This window comes from Vipera berus (genome assembly GCF_964194415.1).
Source record: "Vipera berus genome assembly, chromosome: 8".
NCBI lineage: Eukaryota > Metazoa > Chordata > Lepidosauria > Squamata > Viperidae > Vipera > Vipera berus.
In genome coordinates, this window is record NC_138211.1 from 2065653 (window position 1) to 2086933 (window position 21281).

Consider the following 21281-nt stretch of genomic DNA (forward strand, 5'->3'; position numbering starts at 1 on the left):
CGGCGCAAGAGGCGGGACTTCCTGCCGGGCCAGGCCGCACTTTTCCCCGTCATGGCGGCCGAGCTGGGGCAGGAGGCCGAGGTGGCGGAGCTGCAGCGGCTGGTGGCGGCCGAGGAGCAGCGGGCGCGCCTCACCGCCCAGGTGCGCTGAAGGGAGGGGGGCGGGCTGGCCGGCAGAGACCCCCCAGCCGCCTTGCGGAGGGGGAAGGCGGGGCGGGAGGGCCTGGGGGCAGACTGGGGGAGGGGGCTTGAGGGGCAGAAGGGGGTCAGGCCGGCGGTTTTGGGGGACCAGGCGGGATGGACGGGGCAGGGGGGCTGGGAAGGCTTGGGGGTGCGTGATGGTGGGCACCCCAAAGCATCCTCCCCTGGCTTGGCTTCCCCTTCCAGGTCCACACCTTCATGGAGGTCTGCTGGGAGAAGTGTGTGGACAAGCCCGGCTCCAAGCTCGACTCCCGGACTGAGACCTGCCTGGCCAACTGTGTCAACCGCTTCATCGACACCACCTTGTCTGTCACCAACCGCTTTGCGCAGCTCATGCAGAAAGGCGGCCACTGACCCGGGCTCCGGCAGGCTCTGGAGGGCCCCCCTTCCCCGGTCAGCCTGAGGAAGAGTCAGCCAGCTGCCGATTGGCCCTCAGTTTCCCCACTGGCAAGGAAGGGGACTTTGTGGAAGAAATGCCGGACGAGGCGTGCCAGCTACGAAACCAGGATCACCTCCAAGCAAGTGGGAGTTGGTATAGCAACGTGGACTACTTTCCTGCAGTGGCAGGAGAATAGAAGTAAATGCACCCAGATGGTGTTAAGCTCCCTTATAAAAAGAAAGGAGTATAATATTTCTGTTCTTCACAAGGGGATATAGAGATTTAGTCCAGTAATGCTGTGCACAGAATGATTTGGCTAGATCTGAAGCTGCTGTTAATATCAGTATGAGAAAAATGTAATTTATTCTCCTTTAATCTTTTAGCACATTCTGTTCTGATCTAAGCTAATGGTAACACTGGGGAGATCAATCAAACATTTCACTATGGATATTTTTGAACAAAATGAAAATTATTAAATGAAGAATGGTTTCTTGAATAAATCTGGTTGGCTTTGTACAACACACCAACCCATCAACTAAACACATGAACTAAATTCACACAACTCACTAGAAAACAGCACTCTGGCCTATAAAGTTATGTTTAAAGGCACCTATGTTTTCAGTCAGAATAACAAGTCAAATGCTATCTTTTGAAAAAGGAAAGATAGGGAAAAAAACCACCCTCACCTCTCTCTGGAATTTCTTATCCTTTAGATTTTTTTCAATCCAAGACACTTCGAGTGTAACCTATGAACCTTTGCTTCCATACCACAAATCAGAAATGCAGTTAAAATTGCCTGTTTTTTGGCTAAAGTCAACATTGTTTATTTTTTCAGACCGTTTAAACCAATTCATGCCAGTAGTTTGTATGTATAAAAAAATAAGTTGATTTTCATAGAAATAACTTCAATGGCTTTGCTTCTCATAGCAACAATTATTTCCAAAAATACTTTTTATATCCCTGTACACAAACGACCAAAAAAAAAGCCCAGCGTATTATTCTAAATGTCATTCCACAGACATTTAATGTTGGACAAATTTGTTTGGGGAGACCAAAAATAAAAAAGTTAAATACAAAGCTGGCAGAAGGTTAAAGTGAGTATTATAGAAAACTTTGTGAAGGGGAAATGGGGATGGCCCAACAGAGAACTCTGTGTTAGTGCGTTGAGTTTTTGACAATCCTGCTTAGTATATTTTTGATGGGTAAAGGCATATTTAGCAAATCTCTTGTTTCATTAATCTCAAGGCTTCCCACATATTTCAGGCAGTACAGTGTGTTAAGGAAGCTTTGAACTCTGTGCCAGGGTGCCCAGTCTCTTGCAGAACTGCAGTTGATAGCAGTATCTGGGGAGGTAGGAGACAGATGTGATTTGGGCTATATGCTGGGAATGTTCTTTAGTGAGTCCTTCCACAGCCACTTAACAGGCATTAAAAAGCCAGGAAGAGCTTTACCAAAAAAGAAAAAAATCCCCCCCCCAATCACATGGCTCTTAATTTGGTACTGCACGCAAAGATCCTCTCCCGTCACTCATCCTATTAATGGCTACAAGAAGCTGCATTTTTTCTGGAATTAACTTCTGGCAGCGAGAGAGAATTTAAGAAGAGAATCCAGCCAGCCGAAAAAGGATCTAGTCCCACAAGGGCAAGTTAATGGACAGGATGACCTGCATTCTTCTAGGTATGGAGAGGCGGTCTTCCTTCCTTCACAAGGTGACTAGTTAAGTCTACCCTGAGGCTGCAGTGGGACAGTGGTTTTCGCCAAGCCAGTCTGCCCCCTGACCTCCTAGAGGAGAGGACACATTCAAAGTGGGGAGAGATACCTGCCTACCTGCTTGGGGAACACCTCCCCTCTCTCCCTTATGCTTTTATTGCAATTCGTCTGCAAGTCTTCGCAAAGGAAAAATAAACAAGTGATTTTCAAAGGCGAAGGGGAGACTAAACCATCGTTCCTTCTATCTTCGAGAGCGGAACTTTGCAACTGGAAGGTCCATTCCGAGGAGGACAAAAAGATTGTCTGGCTAGAATCCGTGGCAGGCAAAAGGAATCCAAGCCTTTTTCTCTCTCTGGCCCACATGAAACACAAATTGCCCCTTACCCCTGCCAGTGGAACCAAATCCAAGTCTGCTCCAAGCAGGTCCATGGCTGAGGGGAAGCTCTGTCCTGGAGCCAGTCATGCCACCCAGAGCTGGGTTCTAATCCTCCTCTGAGCTGTCCTCAGAGTTCTCGTCAGCAGCTACTTTCCAGTTTTTCCTCTTGCTGCGCTTCTCCGGCGCCCTGTCTCCTGCTCTTTCAGGCAGGGAAGCCTGGCGTTTCCGCCTCTTCCTGGCCGGCCCCTCCGAGTCACTGTCCGCAGAGTGGCTGGAGAGGCAGCTGCTGGCTTTGCTAGAGCCGCTGCCTGGATCGGAGGAAGAGGCGGGAGGCTCATCTGAGGCCTTCTTGCCCTTGGCGTGGCGCTTTTTCCTCCTCTTGGGGGACTCTCCCTCCGAACCCTCGGACTCCTGGGAAGAAGCTGCCCCCGTGCTCGGCGGCTCCTCTCGTTTCTTCTTCTTTTTCTTCTTGTGAGACTTCTTTTTCTGCTTCTTTTTGTGTGACTTTTTGGCCTTTTTCCTTTTGTGCAGCTTCGCAGAACTCTGCTTGCGTGACTGGGATTTTCTTTTTCCATTCACGGAGTTTTGTTCATCTGGTTCCCGGTCACTGCGAAACACAACCAGGATGCGTTTCAATTTGGGTCAGCTTTTCTGAAAGTTAAAAACTGGCAAAAGAAAAATAACTGTGTTTTTTAAAACATTTTCTAATGCTTTAGCTGAGCCATGACTGCAAATGCTTAAGCCCAGTTAACATTTCATAGTGACATTTCCTATAGTTCAGTTTTTAAAAACTGGGGACCCTATTGGACAAAATGAGGCAAAATAAAACTTTATCAAGCCATTTGTGGTGTATTTCAGATCTCTCTGCCCTATCCTAGTAATCAAAGATTCAGTGAGGTTTTGTGGGTAGGTAATTAACTCGTGTGCTGTTCTATATAGAAATTTAAATTAGTGGAGAAAACAAAACCATAAACCAGAGTCTGAATCTGGGTAATTGGAACTATTCAATTTTCCTCCACAGCGCGATGGGAAAATTGTATTTATTATAGAAACAAAAGTTTTCGACAGTACTATGTAAAGAGCAGACAGAATGCATAAATTTAAGGCCTGGACTATTTTAACATCCAAAGGAAACCGTTTAGGATTTGGGTACTTTAAGGATTTACCTGTCTGTATCAAATTCTTCTGGATACAACTCTTTGTAGCCACTGTGACCCCATCTGTAAAAAATTAATAAAAGAACACGCACATGAAGAACACACATAGCCTGTCTATGCAGAAACGCCACTGGAACAGAGGCCCACTGTCTTTTTTTTGTTATTGCAAACCTCCCATGTATGGGACCGTACCTGTCCGGCATGTTAGCTTCGCATTCGTAGAGCTTCTTGTTCCAGTAGCGGGCATGTCGAAGGTCGTCTTCAATGGTCATTGCCATAACTGGCACGTTCCTTGTCCTCCAGGTGTTCTGCTGGCTGTCCTCATCAAACCCATCGCTACGCATCCGGCTGCTGCAGAGGCCATGGGAGATGGTAAGCTTTGTGGGGAAAGCTGCTCTAGCAGGAGGAGGAGTCAGAAACAAGATACACCACACTGGCCACCCCCCACTCCAGTGATCCTGCAGACATCCAGCTGCATAAACCAAGGGACCAGATTCACCCCTTTGGCTGAACTAAAAACCTTCTCCCTAAAGTTGTCATTCTTCCCGAAGGCAGGACTGCCGCTTTCCGACCCAGAAGCGGCTCTATTGTTTTCTAAAAGTTATAGTCTTTAGGAAAACAGAAGCTCTGCCCTTCCCTGTTTCACAAAGGCCGAGGACTCAAATGGTCAGACTCGCTTCTGTTTTAGGGACAGAGCGAGCAGCCAGACTGGCCAAGCCTCTCACAAAGGGAAGCGAGCGCAGGGAAGGCACAGCCAAGAAGATGGCGCAGGCAGGGACTGCCAGCTGTTTGTGAGTGGTGTAGCTTTAATAATGTCCAAATCCTACCTGGAACTGTTCAGAAGAGCCCTCTCTTGTTTGCCCCAGTGTATCTCTTGGCTCTGCTTCTCCATCTCCCGTATTTTCCACATTTCTGACTCTTCCTGGATCTGAGATGGAAGGAAGGCACTGAGCAAAGGTACAAGCCAAGCTGCTTTGCTTAGGGGAGCAGTGAGCGATCCGGCCCCTTACCTTGTTGTGGGCGTCAGTGTGGCGAATGACATTCCGCAAAAGGACTTTTCCCAAGGGGACGCGGGACATCTTTCCTGCACCCAAGACGCCGTGAAGAAAGTGCCCTGGAAGGAAGCAAAGTGGGAAGTGAGCGAGGAGAGGAAGGGAGGGAGGAAGAAGGGAAGAGGAAGGAATGGGGAAGAGGAAAGTGGAAAGAAAGAGAAGGAAGGAAAGGAGTGAGAGAGGAAAGGAAGAACTGAAGAAGAGGAAAGAGAAAAGAAAGGAAAAGGAGGGGAAGAGGAGGAAAGAAAGGATGGAGAGAGGAAAGGAAAGAATGGGGAAGAGGAAAGTGGAAAGAAAGAGAAGGAAGGAAAGGAGTAAGAGAGGAAAGGAAGAACTGAAGAAGAGGAAAGAGAAAAGAAAGGAAAAGGAGGGGAAGAGGAGGAAAGAAAGGCCGGAGAGAGGAAAGGAAGGAATGGGGAAGGGAAAGAGGAAGGAGAGGAAAGGAAGAACGGAAAAGAAAGAAAAGTGGAGGGAGGAAAGAAAAGAGAAGGAAGGAAGGAAGTAACCAAGGAGGAGAAAGGGCTCCTCTGCCCCAGTCTGCAACGGCCGAGGCGGGCAGGCCCAGCCGAGGGACCCCCTTCAACAGGTCAGCCACGCGGTTCTCTGCCCCGCCGAGCGCCGCGGGGAGCCTGGCTCACTTAGCGGCCGGTTCCCCGACCAGCCTCGCGGGGCCGCCGCGCGACGGAGGCCTACCTGGCGGGGTGGGCGGGCGGGCGGGCCGCCCGAGGGACGGGAGGCCACCCAGCGCCGGCGGGAAGCCGCCCCTCCGCCGACCAGGCCCCGCGTGCCGCCGCCGCCGCTCCTCTGGCCCTCCCTGCCGGACCCGGGACGGGAGCGCGCCTGGCTCCGCGCCGCCACCGTGGCTCGCCCAGGCCCGGAACCCGCCAGCGCGGCCGAACGAGCCGACCGGCGGAAGGCGACGGAGCCGCTTCCGGCCGGGGCGCTTCCGGGGTTGCCATGGCGACCGGCAGCCGCCTGGCAACGGCGGCCGAGGGGCGGGTTTTTCGCGTGGCCGTAGCCCGGGCGACCCACCGGTAATGCGGGGCTCGTCGCACCTGCCGCCCTTCGTCTGGGGATGATGGGGCTGGGAGTCCCACCGCTCGTGCGCCTCCGCCTCCAGGGCCACGTCGCTGGGAGAGCCATCCCAATCGGCTGGGGCGAGGGCGAGGGCGGGGGGGCTCCCGCCCCCTCGACTCCCCAGGGGCGAGAAAAGTCCTCCCCTCGCAGCCCTCCGTGGCCGCCGTTTTTTCTTCAACAGGTGGCCCGCGTGCGCATCCCTGCCAGGAGGGCGCAGGGGCCGCACCAAGCCCTGGCAAGTGGGGCACCGTATCTGGAACCCTGAATGATGCCCAGGTCAAGGCTCTGGAAGAGTTATTTTTCCCCCTTGGCCACTTTAAGAGAGGTGGACTTCAACTCCCTGAATGCCCCAGCCAGCATAGTCAGGGAATTCTGGGAGTTGAAGTCCACCCCTTTTAAAGTGGCCAAGGGGGAAAAAGCCTTGCCCCAGAGGCATCTTGGCTGGATGGGAAAGAGGAATGCCATGAGGGTAGCAGTCAGCAGAGAACCTCCATTGCTGCCTGCTTGGGGGCAAATCTGGCTACCTCTAATTGCCTTTCATCGCTTTTCCCATAATGGTTGCTTTTCAAAGGATTAATGGTGGGGTTTGTGTTTTGTTTCATGCCATTCTTACGTACAGGAGAGGCCAAGGGGAGAAGAAAGCTCCCCTTTCTGTACCATCTGGCTGGGCTTTTAACTAGACCAGGAGGCCTGCCAAAGTAACACACAACCCGATTAGCCTAACTCAGTTTATGTTAGAAGCTAATGAAGAAAGCCTTTAAAGGGACAATAGGACTTCTAAAAAAATTCTGCTTCTGTTCTCATCCACTTAGGTTTAACATCAGCAAGAGAGGTCCTGCATCACCGAACAGCTTTGGGCTGAAGTATTTTCACTTACGGTGTCACAGCCTCGACAGAAGCATCTTTTTGCTGTTAAGGAGCAGCCATGGAAGCTCTTTGTAGCTCCGAGGAGATGCTGAGCAAAGCAACTCAGCTGTGGACAATGCTGGATGACATGGCCGAGAACAACCCTGGAAGTTACTGCCAGTTCATGCAGCAGCAATTAAAGGAAGCAAAGCAGCATTATGCTCCCCCAGAGCCCTGGCTGTGCCTGAAGACCTGCATCTTGGTAGGATGACATTCAACAGAGCAACAGCAAAGAAACATAAAGGGCCAGATACATTTTCTCCTCTTAGCAGAATGCCAAGCCTTCCTTTGACTTGAAAATAATGTACAGTGTGTACATTGGTGCATTTGATAAATACTCTTTTGTATGTTCCTTCACAATTTACTAGTTTCTTGTTTGCATCAGGCATTGATAAGCAGTGAAAATATTCCAGATGCACCATCATCTTTTCAGTCAGTAAGAGAAGTAAAGAAGACATTGCTTAAAGTGAATATCTGGTTGTCAGTTATATGAATGTGTGTTTTAATAAATCATGTAGTTTTGATTGTGGTTTTATTTTGTCTTGTGCTTTTCTGATAGGAACCTACCAAAATCTGCCTATTCATAAATCTGTGCAGTTGGAATAGGATCCCTGCTCCCAAGTCACCCTCAGAGCCAGTTCTGTTGAGTGCTGGCAAAATGGAGAAGCGATCAGATAATTTAGGTAATCTCTTATTACAGAATCTCGGTTACTGTGGTAACTGCTACAAGTTGACATGAGGTATTATATTGCCTTGTGCCTTCAAAAGAAACATTGGGAACGGATAACAGTAAGATAACAGGAATGAAACTTACATGATTCAGTTGGTCCAGTTGTAAACTCAGGCAAGGATATATTTGAGGAAAGAATAAATTGTATTTGTTTTTTCTCGTAGAGATCTACAGCATCCTTGACATCGCATACAATCCATCCGTTCTTGAGCGAGTCAAGGACAATCCACCAGAGAAGGACCAGTTGATCCACCTATCACTCAAGTATGCTGAGGAGCATTTCAGTGTCACTTTGTCTCATTCCTGGAGCGTGGCAAAATTTAAATTGAAAGGAAGCCTTGAAAGGATGAGGGAAAGCCTGAGAAAAGGACAGCCCCCCTTGGCCCAGAGCAACCCCAACAAAGGTAACGTTCAAGGTGCCATTCCGGGGGGCGGGTTGCTTATCCTACCCATCTCATGTATTTAAAAGGAGCCTTCTGAGGACTTTATCCCCCTGAGAAGAGGGGTAGGGCCCCTCACTATAGGAATACGCTGCTTCCTGAAGGTGTTTTGCACCAGCTTTTCATGAGGCACTAAAAAAACATCCCTTTTCAAGCAGGCACTTGCTGCCTGACCATTGTTAATATTGGGAAATACCTTTCTTCACTGAATTTGTTTCTAGTTGTCCCCTTATGGAAGGGTAATATGGAAATGTAAAAAATGAAAGTATCTATAAAACATTGCACTTGGCAAGTATTACCTAAAGAGTTGTCCTCTTTATTTGAAATGGATGGGATGGCTTTCTCTACAGACAAGTGTTGAAAAGCGTGTGTGTACATCATACAGAAGTGTGTTACATTCCCATATATGATTAACTGCATGATTGTAGCAGCTAAGATTTCTGTCATCAGTTAACAATTTTAGTGGACCATTAACTACAAACATCACTGCAAACACTGGAAATGGGAGAAGAGGCAGGAGCCCTGGTGGCGCAGTGGTTAGAAGGCAGTATTGCAGGCTAACTCACTGCCCACTGCCAGGAGTTCAATTCTGACCAGCTCAAGATTGACTCAGCCTTCCATCCTTCTGAAGCCGGTAAAATGGACCCAGATTGTTGGGGGACAAGATAAACCGCTTAGAGAGGGCTGTAAAGCATGGTGAAGCGGTTTACAAGTCTAAGTGCTATTGCTATGTAACATGCTTTTGTTCTATAGCAATGCACTCCACTTATTTGTCTAAACTCTTGTGTCTGAAAATCTTCTTGGGAAGAAGTGACACTCAACCAACTGAGAAGCCTCATGGCCGAAGACAGCAGTGGCCTTATTCTGCCGCCAGAGAACCCCGCAGCTTCCAAAAAGCATCTAATTGAAGAGATTTCCACTACGGACGAGCCAGAGGTGCACAAACCTGCCTACGAAATGACCACCAAAAAGGATGCAGATGAGGAACCCTTAGAAATTGAGCTGAAAATTGAACTGCCAGATGTTTGCGGTGTTTCTGAGTGTAACTTGAGTATCTCTAAGGTGAGGCAGCTACAAATTGCATATTATTTCTACCCCTCCAGTTTTGCCAGCCAGCCCCATTTGAATCTCAGATATCTCCCTGCATTGTCTTTTCAGGATGATGTCTTGGTCGAGTGCCTTGAAAAATACAGGCTGCAGGTGGATCTTCCAGCATCTGTGGATGAAGAAGCAACATCAGCAACGTTTTATAAGAAGAAAGGAATATTGCTTGTCAGAATGCCTGTGTACAAGGGAAAATGACATTAGCTGATGCGGTGTGGGAATACACCCTCTCCCCTTCTCTTGATAAACTTCATCTTCTTGTCCAGCACTTCCTATTCAGCATTTTGCACAGATTAATATTAAGTATACTGGTTACATGCCTCTATTGTATTCTTCCAAGTTTTAAGGCTAAAATTCTTGCTGCCTTTTGGGGATGTAAAAACCGAGGATAAAATGCACCCCTAAATACATGCTTTAACATTACTTTGACGGCTGTTCTGTAGGCATAGTTTCTACTGCAGTTTAACTGTAAAAGATTAACAAATAAATGAACTTTGTATCTTATTTCCCCCATTAACCAAAACAATAAAGGAAAAAAACCTCATTTTCAACCATTGCTGGATCTGAACTATTTTTAACAGTTTAGAGAACTTCCTGTAGCCTCAGAGCCAGTTTAAATTTTCCTGGAGAAGCAGGGGAAAATACTGTATGGGTGGAACATTTTTTAATCCAAAGCCGACTTGTTCCTCTAACTGCTTCTTCTTTTAAGCCAGCCATGTTGTTTCGCCATTTTAACATAAAAACCCTTTCATAATTTAAAGAATGCTTAAAGAAATAAGTTGCATCTGCAGGTGTGGACAAAGCATTCAAGATAACATCCACAACTGTATGTTTGAAGTTGTGCCCAAATAAAAATGGTCATAACTTTGATCTGGTTATGGCTGCCATATTGACTATACCCTGCGGACACCACTGAAGGGATGCGATTCCTTAAAGAAGGCTCGTTCAAGTGCTAAATATTGCAAAAGAACATTCTTTCCGACCTTTTGGTTCACTTGGATTAAAAAAAATAAATTGCTAAAAACATTGAAAATGACTCCAGAGTTAGCAGCAGAGGCCTTCCAGAATTGAGAAACCAAATGCCTTCCCACTTGACAGGATAATGGTATTTATCCATTTTTGCTCACCAAATCATTATATTCAATGTCTATGCACTGCTAAGCAAAGAAACAACAGTCAGGAAAACGAATAGCAGTCTAAAGAACATCAAACCTTTAATACCAATCTGTTACCAACTGGAGATGTTTTAAGCGCTTTTGTTTCCAAATGGTTGAATTACAACCAACTCAACAAATTGGTTCTGAGAAAAAAATATTTAACTGCATGTATGTATTTGTAGTGGATTTGGTAGCGCAAATTGACAAGAGACAATATTTAATGAAGCGGTGACATACAGATTAACCTGGGGTGAATCGGTTAATAGTCTACTTGGCTGCTCAGGTCACATCACTTAGCAGTTACATGATCCACCTTTTGAAATTAGCTTCTTGGAAAACAACAGGCATTTCCCATTAGCGTCTCTGTATACCTAGGACACAATTAAAAACATGGCTGGGCCCTTTTTCAAAGTAATTCCACTTCTAGCAAAGATGTACATATTTATATATGACTTATGAAATTCTGTTTCTCTTGAGCCTGGGATGGACAAGAAAGCAAAGCTGTTCCAGAACAGCAACCAGATCCAGCAAAAAGGTGGTTCTGATTTCTTTGAATTTGAAAGAATTGGGCCTAATTATCCTACTGATTTCAGTGGAATTCAAGCACAAGTCACATCTGGTTGGGCCAGCTGATAACAAGGAACTGGGGTTTTCCTTCTTTCATACAATTAGGGGCATGCAAGAGTTTTCATTTCAGCTATTCTGAAGTCAACGTCCCATTTCAAATGCAAGACTGTTAAGAGGCCCAGGGGCAGCTGCAATATAGGCTGATTTTGAGAACTTCTGGAGAGCTTCCTGCTTAAGACAGTTCATTGTGAATGGGAAACAGCAGTTTCACACACGGGAGAGGAGATTTCACAAGACGGAACCCTCAAAACGTGATAGGATTTTTTCACATTCCTGTACACAACCCTTGCTTAAATGATGGAAATGCGCCCTCACATTCCTTTTAGTAAGACAAAAGTCCCAGATTGCCCAGCCTAGACCATTAAGCAGCGGCGGGGGGGGGGGACGGGGACCTATGGTGGAGTCTGTAATGAGAGTCCATATGTTGTTTATCTTTAATTGAACCCAGTTTCACCAATTCCCTTAACAAATGACTTCTGCTTGGAGTAAAACAGCGTTTACTGACCTAGAAAGGAAGCAAAACAACACATGCTTAAATTACAGAAACTCACATAAGGCAAATTGTCACAAGGGTTTCAAAGAGCCGTTCAGGCTCAAACATTCATTTTCTCTTGCAGTGCACTAAAAGGATTCCCGTTGTTAGAAAGTCTAACAGTTGAATTTTGCAAAGTTAGGATGTCAACTGCTCTGATCCATCTTTTTTTGCAGTATTTAGAACACATTTTGGGGGGGAGGGATCGATTTTTTTCTGCTGAAAATTTAAATTGTGCCAAATCTACATTTGCATTTTTTGTTATTTCATATTCAAATCGCCAGTTTTATTGAAAATGAAGGCTGAGCCATCTAGCTGGTGGGGGTGGGTAGCAGCCTGTGATACCCTGCAACATTGTGATCAGACGCATTACAACACATGATTATTTTCAACAACTGGGGAAAGTCTGCAAATTCACCCACTGAATAAGATAAAGCGTAGCTGTACTTGGCTTCGGAAAGCCCCCCGCAGAACCTTTAAATCTCTAGGACTGGTAATTCAAAATTACCAGCCACTTTTTATAGACTTTTTTTAAAAAATAAAAGGAAACATTTTTTTTAAAGTCTTAACCCTTCGATATATAAATAGCTTCTTTAGAATGAAGCAATTAGGTCGCCAAAGTCCTTGAAAAACTATAGCAGCATCGTGGCTGGTTTTTCCAGGAATCTCTTGAATTCTGCGAGCCACTGGGCCCCCACTGCCCCGTCCACAACACGGTGGTCGCAGCTGAGCGTCACAGACATGACACTGGCCACATCGAACCTGTGGGGAGAAGGGAAAATACTATCTTTAGCATTTCCTCGTACAAAAAATATGGCACCCCTTTTCATCAGATGCTGACTTTCCACTGAAGCATTTTTGTTTTAAAAAAGAAAACATTTACCCTTTTTCATTATCTGCCGGGACCAGCCTTTTCTCAGAGGCACCAACTGCCAAAATACAAGCCTGCGGCGGATTGATTATAGCCGAAAAATTCTTAATGCCATACATTCCTAAATTTGAGACTGTGAAGGTTCCTCCCTGTAAAGAAACACACACCTTAAGGCTGTTGCACAATCACTGGTGTTGAGTGTTGTGAACTGTAAAAGGAAAAGGCATCATAACCAAATCTACGCAACGTTTCCTTTGAGCCACGCAAATGCAGAGACAGTTCAGGGAAGGTTGCTCACCTGGAACTCGTGGGGATGAAGCTTGCCTTCCCGCGCTTTGCTGGCTAATGTGACAACATCTTGGTTAATGGAGGCCAACCCTTTTGTGTGTGCATTAAACACAATTGGAGTTATAAGCCCTGCTGGAGTACTGACCGCCACGCTTACGTCAACTACGTGGTTTCTGAAAGACAGAAAGTGTGTGTCCATTGGGGAGAGTCCGTAACCACTCACAAAATCTGTTGGAATAAATATTGCAAGATGCTTCTTGTAATAACAGCCTAACTGGCCTTCTAGGAGGAGCCAAGCCTTCACCCCTGCCTGGACCGTCTGTATACTTACTGCCTAATGACTGTTTCGAGCCACGAAGAATTCGCTTCAGGCACCTTCAAACAGGCCAGAGCTGAAGCTTTAATAATGAAGTCGTTGACTGAGAGCTTGGTATTCTGTGGCATCTCCTGCAGAGGAACACCCAAGGGAAGAAATATTGGTCAAATTGATCACTGAGCAAAGTTACCAAAGAATTATTCTTTCCAAACTGGGGAACCTCCAAAAACAATAGACTTCAATTCCCAGGATTTTCAGCAATGCCCCAGCTGGCCGGGGAATTCTGGGAACTGAAGTTCACATATTAGGAAGGCACCTAATTCAAGAAAACCAACAGCCAGATGTATATAATCCTATTGCCATCAGAAGTACAATAGTTATTATGCAACCAGAATGACCCAGTTAAGAAACCTGGGATTCCATTCACACTTGCTGTTTCTACGCTTTCCAAACTGAACGTGCATATTTTTCTCAAAAGCAAGTTCTAGAAAGAAATGGTTTTACTTTACTTGTGAGCCTACACTACAGGGTTTACTTTGATGTCACAATTTTAAGTGTCACTTTGTTATACTTGTAAAATTTGTGTTTTCCTACGGACTTAGCCCTAAATGAATTACCTTTCCCTTACATTCTCCAAATCTCAGATTACAGAAATGACAGAAATCCTAGAAATGCAAATTTGAGGGAACATCCGCAGCTAATTGGAAGGATGGAGTTAGATGTACATAAGCATCCAATTTGCTGCATAAGTCGCAATCATTAAGTTACCTGGTTGAGTTCTTTCCTCAGCACCAATATTTCTCCCATGTTTATATCAACAGAGAGATAATAGTGAGGTATTGTTTGTTTAGACTGCATCAAACGCTGGGCAATCACCTATAAGCAAAAAAAGCAGTATGCGCATAATTAGATAACATTACTTAAAATGAAGTTAAGTGCTTTAATATCGACCATATTAAAGCTAGGCACTTTAGTGCACCATTTTTCAAATATCCAGAAAAGCAGATTCCCAACTATTAGTCAAAAATTACCTCCAAATACTTGGTACCTGATGTCACTTTGTCTAATCATTTCTGGCTAATTCTTACTCCAACTTCTCTTTCCAGATTAACATTTTGAATGCAAATTCCCCCCCCCCCCAAAAAAGAGTGGGGAAGTCGATTAAAATCCCCCCATCAGCAACTCCAAAGAAAATTCCCCAAGTCAAAACCTAGCCTCCACCCCCTGCAAGGACTGAACAGAAGTCATCCCAAAGCCTCTTCATGGGTCTCAGTTAACCACTACTTTGGTGTAGTGGTTACAGCACCAGGCTACAAACTGTTAGGCCTGGATTCTAGTTCTGCCTTAGGCACAGAGCCAGCTGGCTAACTTTGGGCCAGACTCAAAGGATCTCTCTCTCTCCCCCCCCCTCTCTCTCTCTCCCTCCCTTCCTCCCTCCCTCCCTCTATCCATCCATCCATCCATCCATCCCTATCCTAACCTAACCCCTGACCATTGTAAAATGTGTGGACTTCAATTCACAACTTAAGAGGCCAAGCTTAAATGCTGTTCAGTCTGTCTGCCTGCTTAGGGTGTGAAGTGCGCCAAGGTCTGTGACTTACCTTTCGAATATTACTAATGGGAATATCAGTAAAGACACCTGTGGGGGCAGCTGCAGCCACTCCTCTTGCAACTGGGGGAGCTGGTACAGCCAGAGGAGCTGCACCCGGTGCCGGGGCCTGTGGGAATACAAGCGCGTCAATGAAAAAGCACCAAAGGGTCGGCTGGCAGAATGGAAAGAGAGCTTAGGATTCTCCATGTTATTGTAGAAGTTTGAAAGCTGCACTGAAGACCCCTCCCTGCTCTCTTGCGGTGAAATTTTCTCAAATCTACAAGATACTTCTAACTCTTCCCTTTGCTGTGTCTGAAAGCAAGTTTTCAGCAGAAGAAACTCAATTCAATGGGAAAGAAAAAAAGAACTTGGGAGAATTGTGGAAGGGGCAGCAAAAAAGACACCACGGTGACAATGACAGTGAAAAAGCGGGCAGACTTTTGCCCTAGCCAGATCTTGTCCTGCAGCTTGCAGCTCACAGGTTCCCACACCTTCTCCAAACAGGCTGAGTACCAGAAATGCAGTAAGCAAATCCTTGGCAGATTTGCCGGTGTATAAGTCCGCTGGACAGCCTTTGGAAAGTCAGGTGAAAAATTGATGTTTGCATCATGTTCCTAGCGAAGACCACCGGCTCAAAGCAGGAGACAGAATCCTCTCCCTGCCCCTAGGATGACGTTTCCCCAAATCAATCTCTGCAGATACTTTCCTGCTAAACAGCAGAACCAGCAGGCTACTCACCGGGGCAACTTTAGATGGCACGAAGGAGTCAATGTCCTTCTTTGTGATCCGTCCCTCTGGCCCTGTACCTGAGGAGACATACAAGGAAGTTCTTCTTACCCAACAAAAAATTAAGCCGTTTTAGGCGATGGTTGACGAGGCCTCGGAAAAGATGTTGCTCACCTTTCACCTGCAAGAGATCGATTCCTCTCTCTGTGGCTAATTTCTTTGCCAGAGGACTCACGATTATCCTCCCTTTATGTGCAGGAGTCTTGACCAAAGAGGCAACAGGTTGGGCTGAAACAGCTCCTGCCTTAAGAAATAAAAAGACAGAAGAGTTCACAAGATGGACCCTTTTGGAAATTCTCCACCGTTCCAAGTTCATTTGACTCTGCTGCATCCAGGAACATGAGCCTAGGCCAGGGCTAGGCAACCTTGGCTCTTTTATGACTCGTGGACTTCAACTCCCAGAATTCCTGAGCCAGCCTGGCTCAGCTTGGAAACCTCTCCCTTCCCCTCAGCATGGCTGGCTCAGGAATTTTGGGAGTTGAAGTCCACGAGTCATAAAATAGCTAAGGTTGCCTACCCCTGGCCTAGGATGTGGCATTAACCATCTTTATTCCTCCATGCAACAGGACAATGGCAGAACGATATTCACACATAGTCAAAACTCACGAGTGCTAGTTGGGAGCAGGCCAGGAAAGACCGCTTATTATTTGTTAAATTTATCCGATCCAAACTCTCTAAAAGTCTCTCTGCCACCCAATAGAAGCTTCATCATCACCCTGATATGTTTTCTTTAAACTGGTAAGTAGCCTTTTTATTAGGTAGTTTTTTACAAAGAGTTTTTCTTTTTTTAGGTAAAGAAGGCATAGGAACAGTCCTGCACTTCCTTTGTAAAGGATTAATAGCATTTGTGGGCGTTATGTTTTTAATATATATAATATCTTTTATTATTGTAAGCTGCAGGGAGTTAGTTACCTTGTGGTAAGATGGTTGACCAATAAATTTTATGAATGAATGAATGAATGAATATCTAAAGGCCACTTCCAGCTAAGAAAGTCTTTTGCCCAAGAGCAACTGAAGCTGAAATCTCTCTGGGGCTCTGAGAAATCAGCTGGGCACCCCGCCACCACTTCGCTTCCCCCCCCCCCCCGAGGTCTCCTCCTGGAGGTTGCACGTACAGGGCTTGGGGGCAGAGGCGGTGGGGACACGGGAGGTTTGATATCAGCGATCCCAACATCTCTGTAGTCTGCGAAAGCAGGAATGTCGGATTCCTTCTCCACAATGATGCAGAGAACGGTTCCCAAGGGGACGTCCCGGGTGCCTTCCGGTATCAAGATCTTTGCCAGGTAACCTTCCTCTTGCACTTCAAAGCCTGCAAAGTAGAGGGAGAGAAACAAGCACTTTGGAAGGGAAAGGAATCAGCCAAGCTTGGAGATGGAACAAATCATCAGGCATTCCAGCAAACAGGATCACCGACAAACCATCCATGAAATTAGGAAATAGGGAGATGCCATCTGCAAGGCAAACAATCTGGAACTTTTTTTTTTGGCAAATATCTAATCCTACCAGGCAAATAAATAATGTTTCAAATATTGCTCTGGCAGTATCATCCGGTGCAGTTATCTAACGTTGTAAGGATGAAAAAGGGGATCTTGTCCATTTTGCTGTTGAGGATGGAGAAATTCTCACCTATTGTTGCTTTGTCTGTCTCAATTTCTGCCAATAAATCTCCTTCGCTCAGCTTCTCGCCAACCTTCTTTTCCCACCTCTGAACGGTGCCCATTGTCATTGTAGGAGAGAGAGCAGGAAGAAGAATCTAGGAGAGTGGAAAAGGCAGCACTGCACTGATATGCATGTCAAAATCCAGTATTACCAGTCAACATTTGCCCTTCTTTGCCTCTGTTACAAAGAATAAACTAAAAGATAAAATGCACTGCGGACATTTAACCGAACAAAAAATTCCTCTGAAGAAGAGAAGCATGAGCATCATGCAAAGGAACATTCTGATTATATAACCAGTGCATCTGAATTCTGAATTTCAACGTTCACAGCCAGAATCAAAGTCACGCGACAGACACTGGAAGTTCCATCCATGCCTGGACAATGGAATCACCCACTAGGCCTTCAGATCCATCAAAACAGCCCACGTGCTCTCTTGCTCCCTCAGCAAATGAGGCTCACAGCAGGCAACGGGTCTGGAGGTTATGAAGGGCTCTAAAGCTAAAGTGCGAATACAAACTGGGAGGAGGGTCGTACCTGCATATGGGGAGGATAGGAGCTGCCTGGAGCCTGTGCAGATGGCTGAGCTGCTGGTTTGGGGGGAGCTGCTGGAGGTGGTGGGGGTGGCACCGAGGCCGATGGGGTGGCAGCTGCTGAATCCAAAGTATAATCCTTGAAGGCGCCAATAAGTTCAGGCCTAAAAGAAGGAAGGAACCGTAAGCCACTGTCAAGGGATGGCAGTCCTCTAACGCTGCAATCGGGAACCCACTCAACGCTTAAGCCCAGAAGATGGGAAGCAAGACCACAAAAGACCCGGGACCTGTTTGCTGTTGAAAAAGAACATTAACTCAATAGAAAGACGGGTGCCTTTAAAGGGAGAAGTTGTGATAGTGGGAGGTTTTTTAAAATTGGAATAATTGGGCAAAAATCTACAGGGGAGAAAGAAAAATGAAGGAAGGAAAAGATATTGGGAACCTGCCCAGTCTGACTCACTTGTCCACAGTGATGCAGATGACGGATCCAATGGGAACATCCCGCGTTCCTTCGGGGACCAGGATCTTGGCCAGGTAGCATTCTTCCATGCTCTCAAATCCCACAGTTGCTTTGTCTGTCTCTACCTTTAACACACACACAACAATTCCCCTGGAATACATTTCACCACTGTACACAGTTGAGCAATCCTGCCCAAGTCAAGTTCTACCTCCCATATCAGTCACGAAGAGTGACAAGAAGTGTTAGCAGAGTAAAAAACGCAGAGCCTCCTGCACAGTGTTGCTAATTCAGAAACCTATCAGGAAAGGTGACAAACGAGGGTCAAATTCCCAACCCTCCCATCAGCCTGGCAGGAAAGCTTCCGCTTCTGCCCTTTCAAAATACCTCTGCAATGAGGTCTCCCTCCTTGATCTTCTCCCCCTCTTTCTTCTCCCACCGCGCGATGGTCCCCATCTGCATGGTGGGGGAGAGGGCAGGCAAAGGCACCTGTGGAGGAAACAAAAGGATGAAAAATCACAGAACAGCAGTGCTGGAAGGGACCTCGGAGGTCTTCTAGTCCAACCCCCTGCTCAACCTCCAGTGATGGAGCACCCACAACTTCTGGAGGCAAGTCGGTGGGCTGGTTAATTGTTCCCACTGTCAGGAATTAATTAATTCCAGGTTGAGTCTCTCCTTGATGAGTTTCCACTGATCAGACCCAGCCCCTTCCAAGGAACCCCTCATTTCAACCCTGAGCTGCAAATATTCTCCTTTATTGCCGCAGCCCCTTCCCCCTCCAGGAGATCTCCAGACCCCCCTCGGGGGCCCTTCCGGCTCCAGGGGGGAGAAGCAGCCGGGCAGGAAGGCGCTCCAGGCCCCTCAAGGGGAGGCATGCTCGGGGGGGGGCCTCGGGGGGGGGCAGAGTGGGCTCCTGAGGGGAGGGTGGGGGATTTCAGCATCAAAGGGACCCATGGGACCCCCGCCCCAGCCCCCTCCCCTTATTCCAGGCGAGAAAGGCCCCCTCAGGTAAAGAAGGCAGGGGGAGGCGGGGGGCCGGCGCCCCTCACCTTCTGGTGGGGCGGGAGGCTGCAGCGGTGGCGGCGGGGGGGCGCGGGGGCGCAGCAGCGGGGGGGCAGCAGCGCGGCGGCCCTTCCTCCCCCAACTCGGGCCCCCCCCTCGGGCCCAACGGCGGCGGCCCAGCAGCCCCAGGCGCGGCCCCGGGGAGGCCCCTCCGCGCGCGCCCCCGGCAGCCGAGCCCCCCGCGGGGCCGCGCCCTGCCACGCCAGCAGGCGCCTGGCCAGCACCCGCCACATCCCGGCCCGAGCGGCGGCAGCGGCGGCGGCGGCGGAGCAGCGGTCCTGTCAGGCGGAGGGCGGGCGGGTGACCTCCCTTCTCCCCCCCCCCCGGACGGGCAGCGCCGTGCGGCGCGGAGGGGCGGGGCGTCACGCGACGGCGTCGCAAAAGGGCCGTCAAGCAGCGCGCGGAGAGGGCGGAGCTTCGGCCGGCGCGGCCTGACCCGAGGCGACCTCCCCGGCCGCGCATGCGCTCTGCTCCCCGAGGCTGCGCGTGGCCGCTGCTGCTGCTGCGGGCGGAGCTGCGCAAAAAGGGGCGGGGGCGGGGGCTTCGTGCCGGGTCGGGGGCTGCAGGCCGGACCCAAATGCGGGTGCATCCAAGAAAGGGGGAGGCATCTCTTTGCATGGTGGGCTCTGCGCCCCCTTTCGCTGCCCCCCCCAAGCGACCCGCGGAGCCTGCGTCCCTTTTGGACTCCTTCGGATCGGGGGTCCCTTTGGCGGTTGGGAGCGCAGCGCCGCTGCCCCTCCTTGGACGGGCAAGTTGCACGTGTGCAGGCAAGAGCGAGTTTCACCCGTAGCTGGCAGAGAAGCCCAGAAAATGCATTTCTAAAGAGCCGCGGAATTAAATACAGGTAGTCCTCGACTTACGACAATTGAGCCCAACATTTGTTGAGCAGTTTTGCCCCATTTTACGACCTTTCTTGCCACGGTTGTTAAGTGAATCACTGCAGTCATCACACGGTTGTTAAGTGAATCTGGCTTCCCCATTGACTTTGCTTGTCAGGTCACAAAACAGGATCACATGATCCCAGGATGCTGCAACCATCATAAATATGAGCCAGTTGCCAAGTGTCGGAATTTGGATCACATGACCATGGGGAATGCTGCAAAGGGAGTCTCATCGCTTTTTCCAGTATTGTAACTGGTCACTAAACGAACTGTACAGGAAATAACATCACACGCCGAGACTCAGCTTTCTGACTACTGTCTTGCTCAATGGAAAAACATCCCCCCCCAACACACACACACTTGGGGCTGAGAATCTGCTCTCTCCCCTTAGCATAATGAGTCACAGGTTGGAAAACTCCTGAATGAAAAGGGCAAGGGTTGACCCTTTTTGTTATGGTTGCTTTTCTGCTCCCTGTTTCTGGGAGTTGGAAGTTGTCAAGTCTTAAAATTTGCCAAGGTTGGACATCCTGGCTAGGGCAGACTCCATAGGCCTGCTCTCCTGCTGGATAAAAATCCTATAACCCTCATCCAGGTTAGCCCTAGGATTAAGATCTGCTCCAATACAAGCCATCTCAAGAGCAAACAGGTTGGGGATGGTGCCAAGGGAGAAAAAAATGATCCTGGAAGTGGTAATGCAACACTGTTTATGTTATCTCAGGGACAAAGTTCAGAGAAACTGAGATTTTAAAAAATGAGATTAGTTTTATGGAAGCAAAAGATGCCAATCTGGTCATAAAACACTTTTACACTTCTTTGACCTCTGTTTTCCCACGTCTGGCAATAAGCCCTTGTGATAAAGATGTCTTAATTAAATTTAAATAAAATATGTTCTTTTTAAAAAATGTACAATTTTAACTTTAAAGCACACCTCTTGCGGAAATAAATTCTTTTTAAAAGTAACTATAATTTCATGCAATCTCTTTGCAACCCACTAAATTCATGCAACAGTCAAACCAGTCACAAAAAAGTATTTTTTTCAGGAATGACATCCCTCACACACTGTTCCCTCAGAAGCCAACTTTAAAACTCCTATAGAATAGGATACACTCAAAGTGTAACTGCAGATACAAACACAGGCTTTCCAAAAGGCCCATTGTCTGTACACAGAGGACACAATAGGACAAACAACATACAAATCTTGTCTTTGCAACAAACAAGTAGAATAGAAAACCACTGCAGACTTAAGATATAACTTCATAGCAAAATAAAGCTAATTACAGGAACCAGGTGTGTTGGCATTAACAAGAGGCCTGTATAAAGCCTTTCTGCATTTCCTAGAAATATGGATAAAATACAATATTCAGAAATATACAGGAAAAAACAGCACTCATGC

At 47.5% G+C, this 21281-nt stretch overlaps 4 protein-coding genes across 5 annotated transcripts; 2 read left to right on the plus strand and 2 right to left on the minus strand.

Annotated features, from left to right (window-relative positions):
• The first annotated feature begins 19 nt into the window (after positions 1-19).
• Positions 20-1079, plus strand: TIMM8B (translocase of inner mitochondrial membrane 8 homolog B). The gene is made up of 2 exons (XM_081333989.1): positions 20-141; positions 387-1079. The coding sequence occupies exons 1-2, from the start codon at positions 52-54 to the stop codon at positions 552-554; spliced, it is 258 nt and encodes an 85-aa protein (XP_081190115.1). The 5' UTR covers positions 20-51; the 3' UTR covers positions 555-1079.
• Positions 1080-1276: 197 nt separating this feature from the next.
• NKAPD1 (NKAP domain containing 1) lies at positions 1277-7796 on the minus strand. 2 transcript variants are annotated; one of them, XM_081333988.1, is made up of 6 exons: positions 7672-7796; positions 4833-4936; positions 4650-4750; positions 4015-4173; positions 3832-3885; positions 1277-3272 (listed from the first exon to the last, which is right to left on the minus strand). In XM_081333988.1, exons 2-6 carry the CDS (start codon positions 4899-4901, stop codon positions 2771-2773), a joined length of 885 nt encoding a protein of 294 aa, XP_081190114.1. In that variant the 5' UTR covers positions 4902-4936; positions 7672-7796; the 3' UTR covers positions 1277-2770. The 2 variants fall into 2 exon arrangements, with proteins under 2 accessions (XP_081190114.1, XP_081190113.1); XM_081333987.1 differs by lacking the exon at positions 7672-7796 and adding an exon at positions 5568-5771.
• On the plus strand, positions 6862-10179 carry PIH1D2 (PIH1 domain containing 2). Its single transcript, XM_081333990.1, has 5 exons — positions 6862-7059; positions 7417-7540; positions 7752-7991; positions 8836-9089; positions 9186-10179. Exons 1-5 carry the CDS (start codon positions 6877-6879, stop codon positions 9327-9329), a joined length of 945 nt encoding a protein of 314 aa, XP_081190116.1. The 5' UTR covers positions 6862-6876; the 3' UTR covers positions 9330-10179.
• Positions 10180-10320: 141 nt separating this feature from the next.
• DLAT (dihydrolipoamide S-acetyltransferase) lies at positions 10321-19308 on the minus strand. Its single transcript, XM_081333986.1, has 14 exons — positions 18995-19308; positions 18333-18434; positions 17949-18073; positions 17493-17652; positions 16926-17052; positions 16415-16608; positions 15414-15543; positions 15252-15319; positions 14524-14640; positions 13691-13798; positions 12938-13053; positions 12617-12779; positions 12331-12467; positions 10321-12209 (listed from the first exon to the last, which is right to left on the minus strand). The coding sequence occupies exons 1-14, from the start codon at positions 19238-19240 to the stop codon at positions 12080-12082; spliced, it is 1923 nt and encodes a 640-aa protein (XP_081190112.1). The 5' UTR covers positions 19241-19308; the 3' UTR covers positions 10321-12079.
• Positions 19309-21281: the final 1973 nt, after the last annotated feature.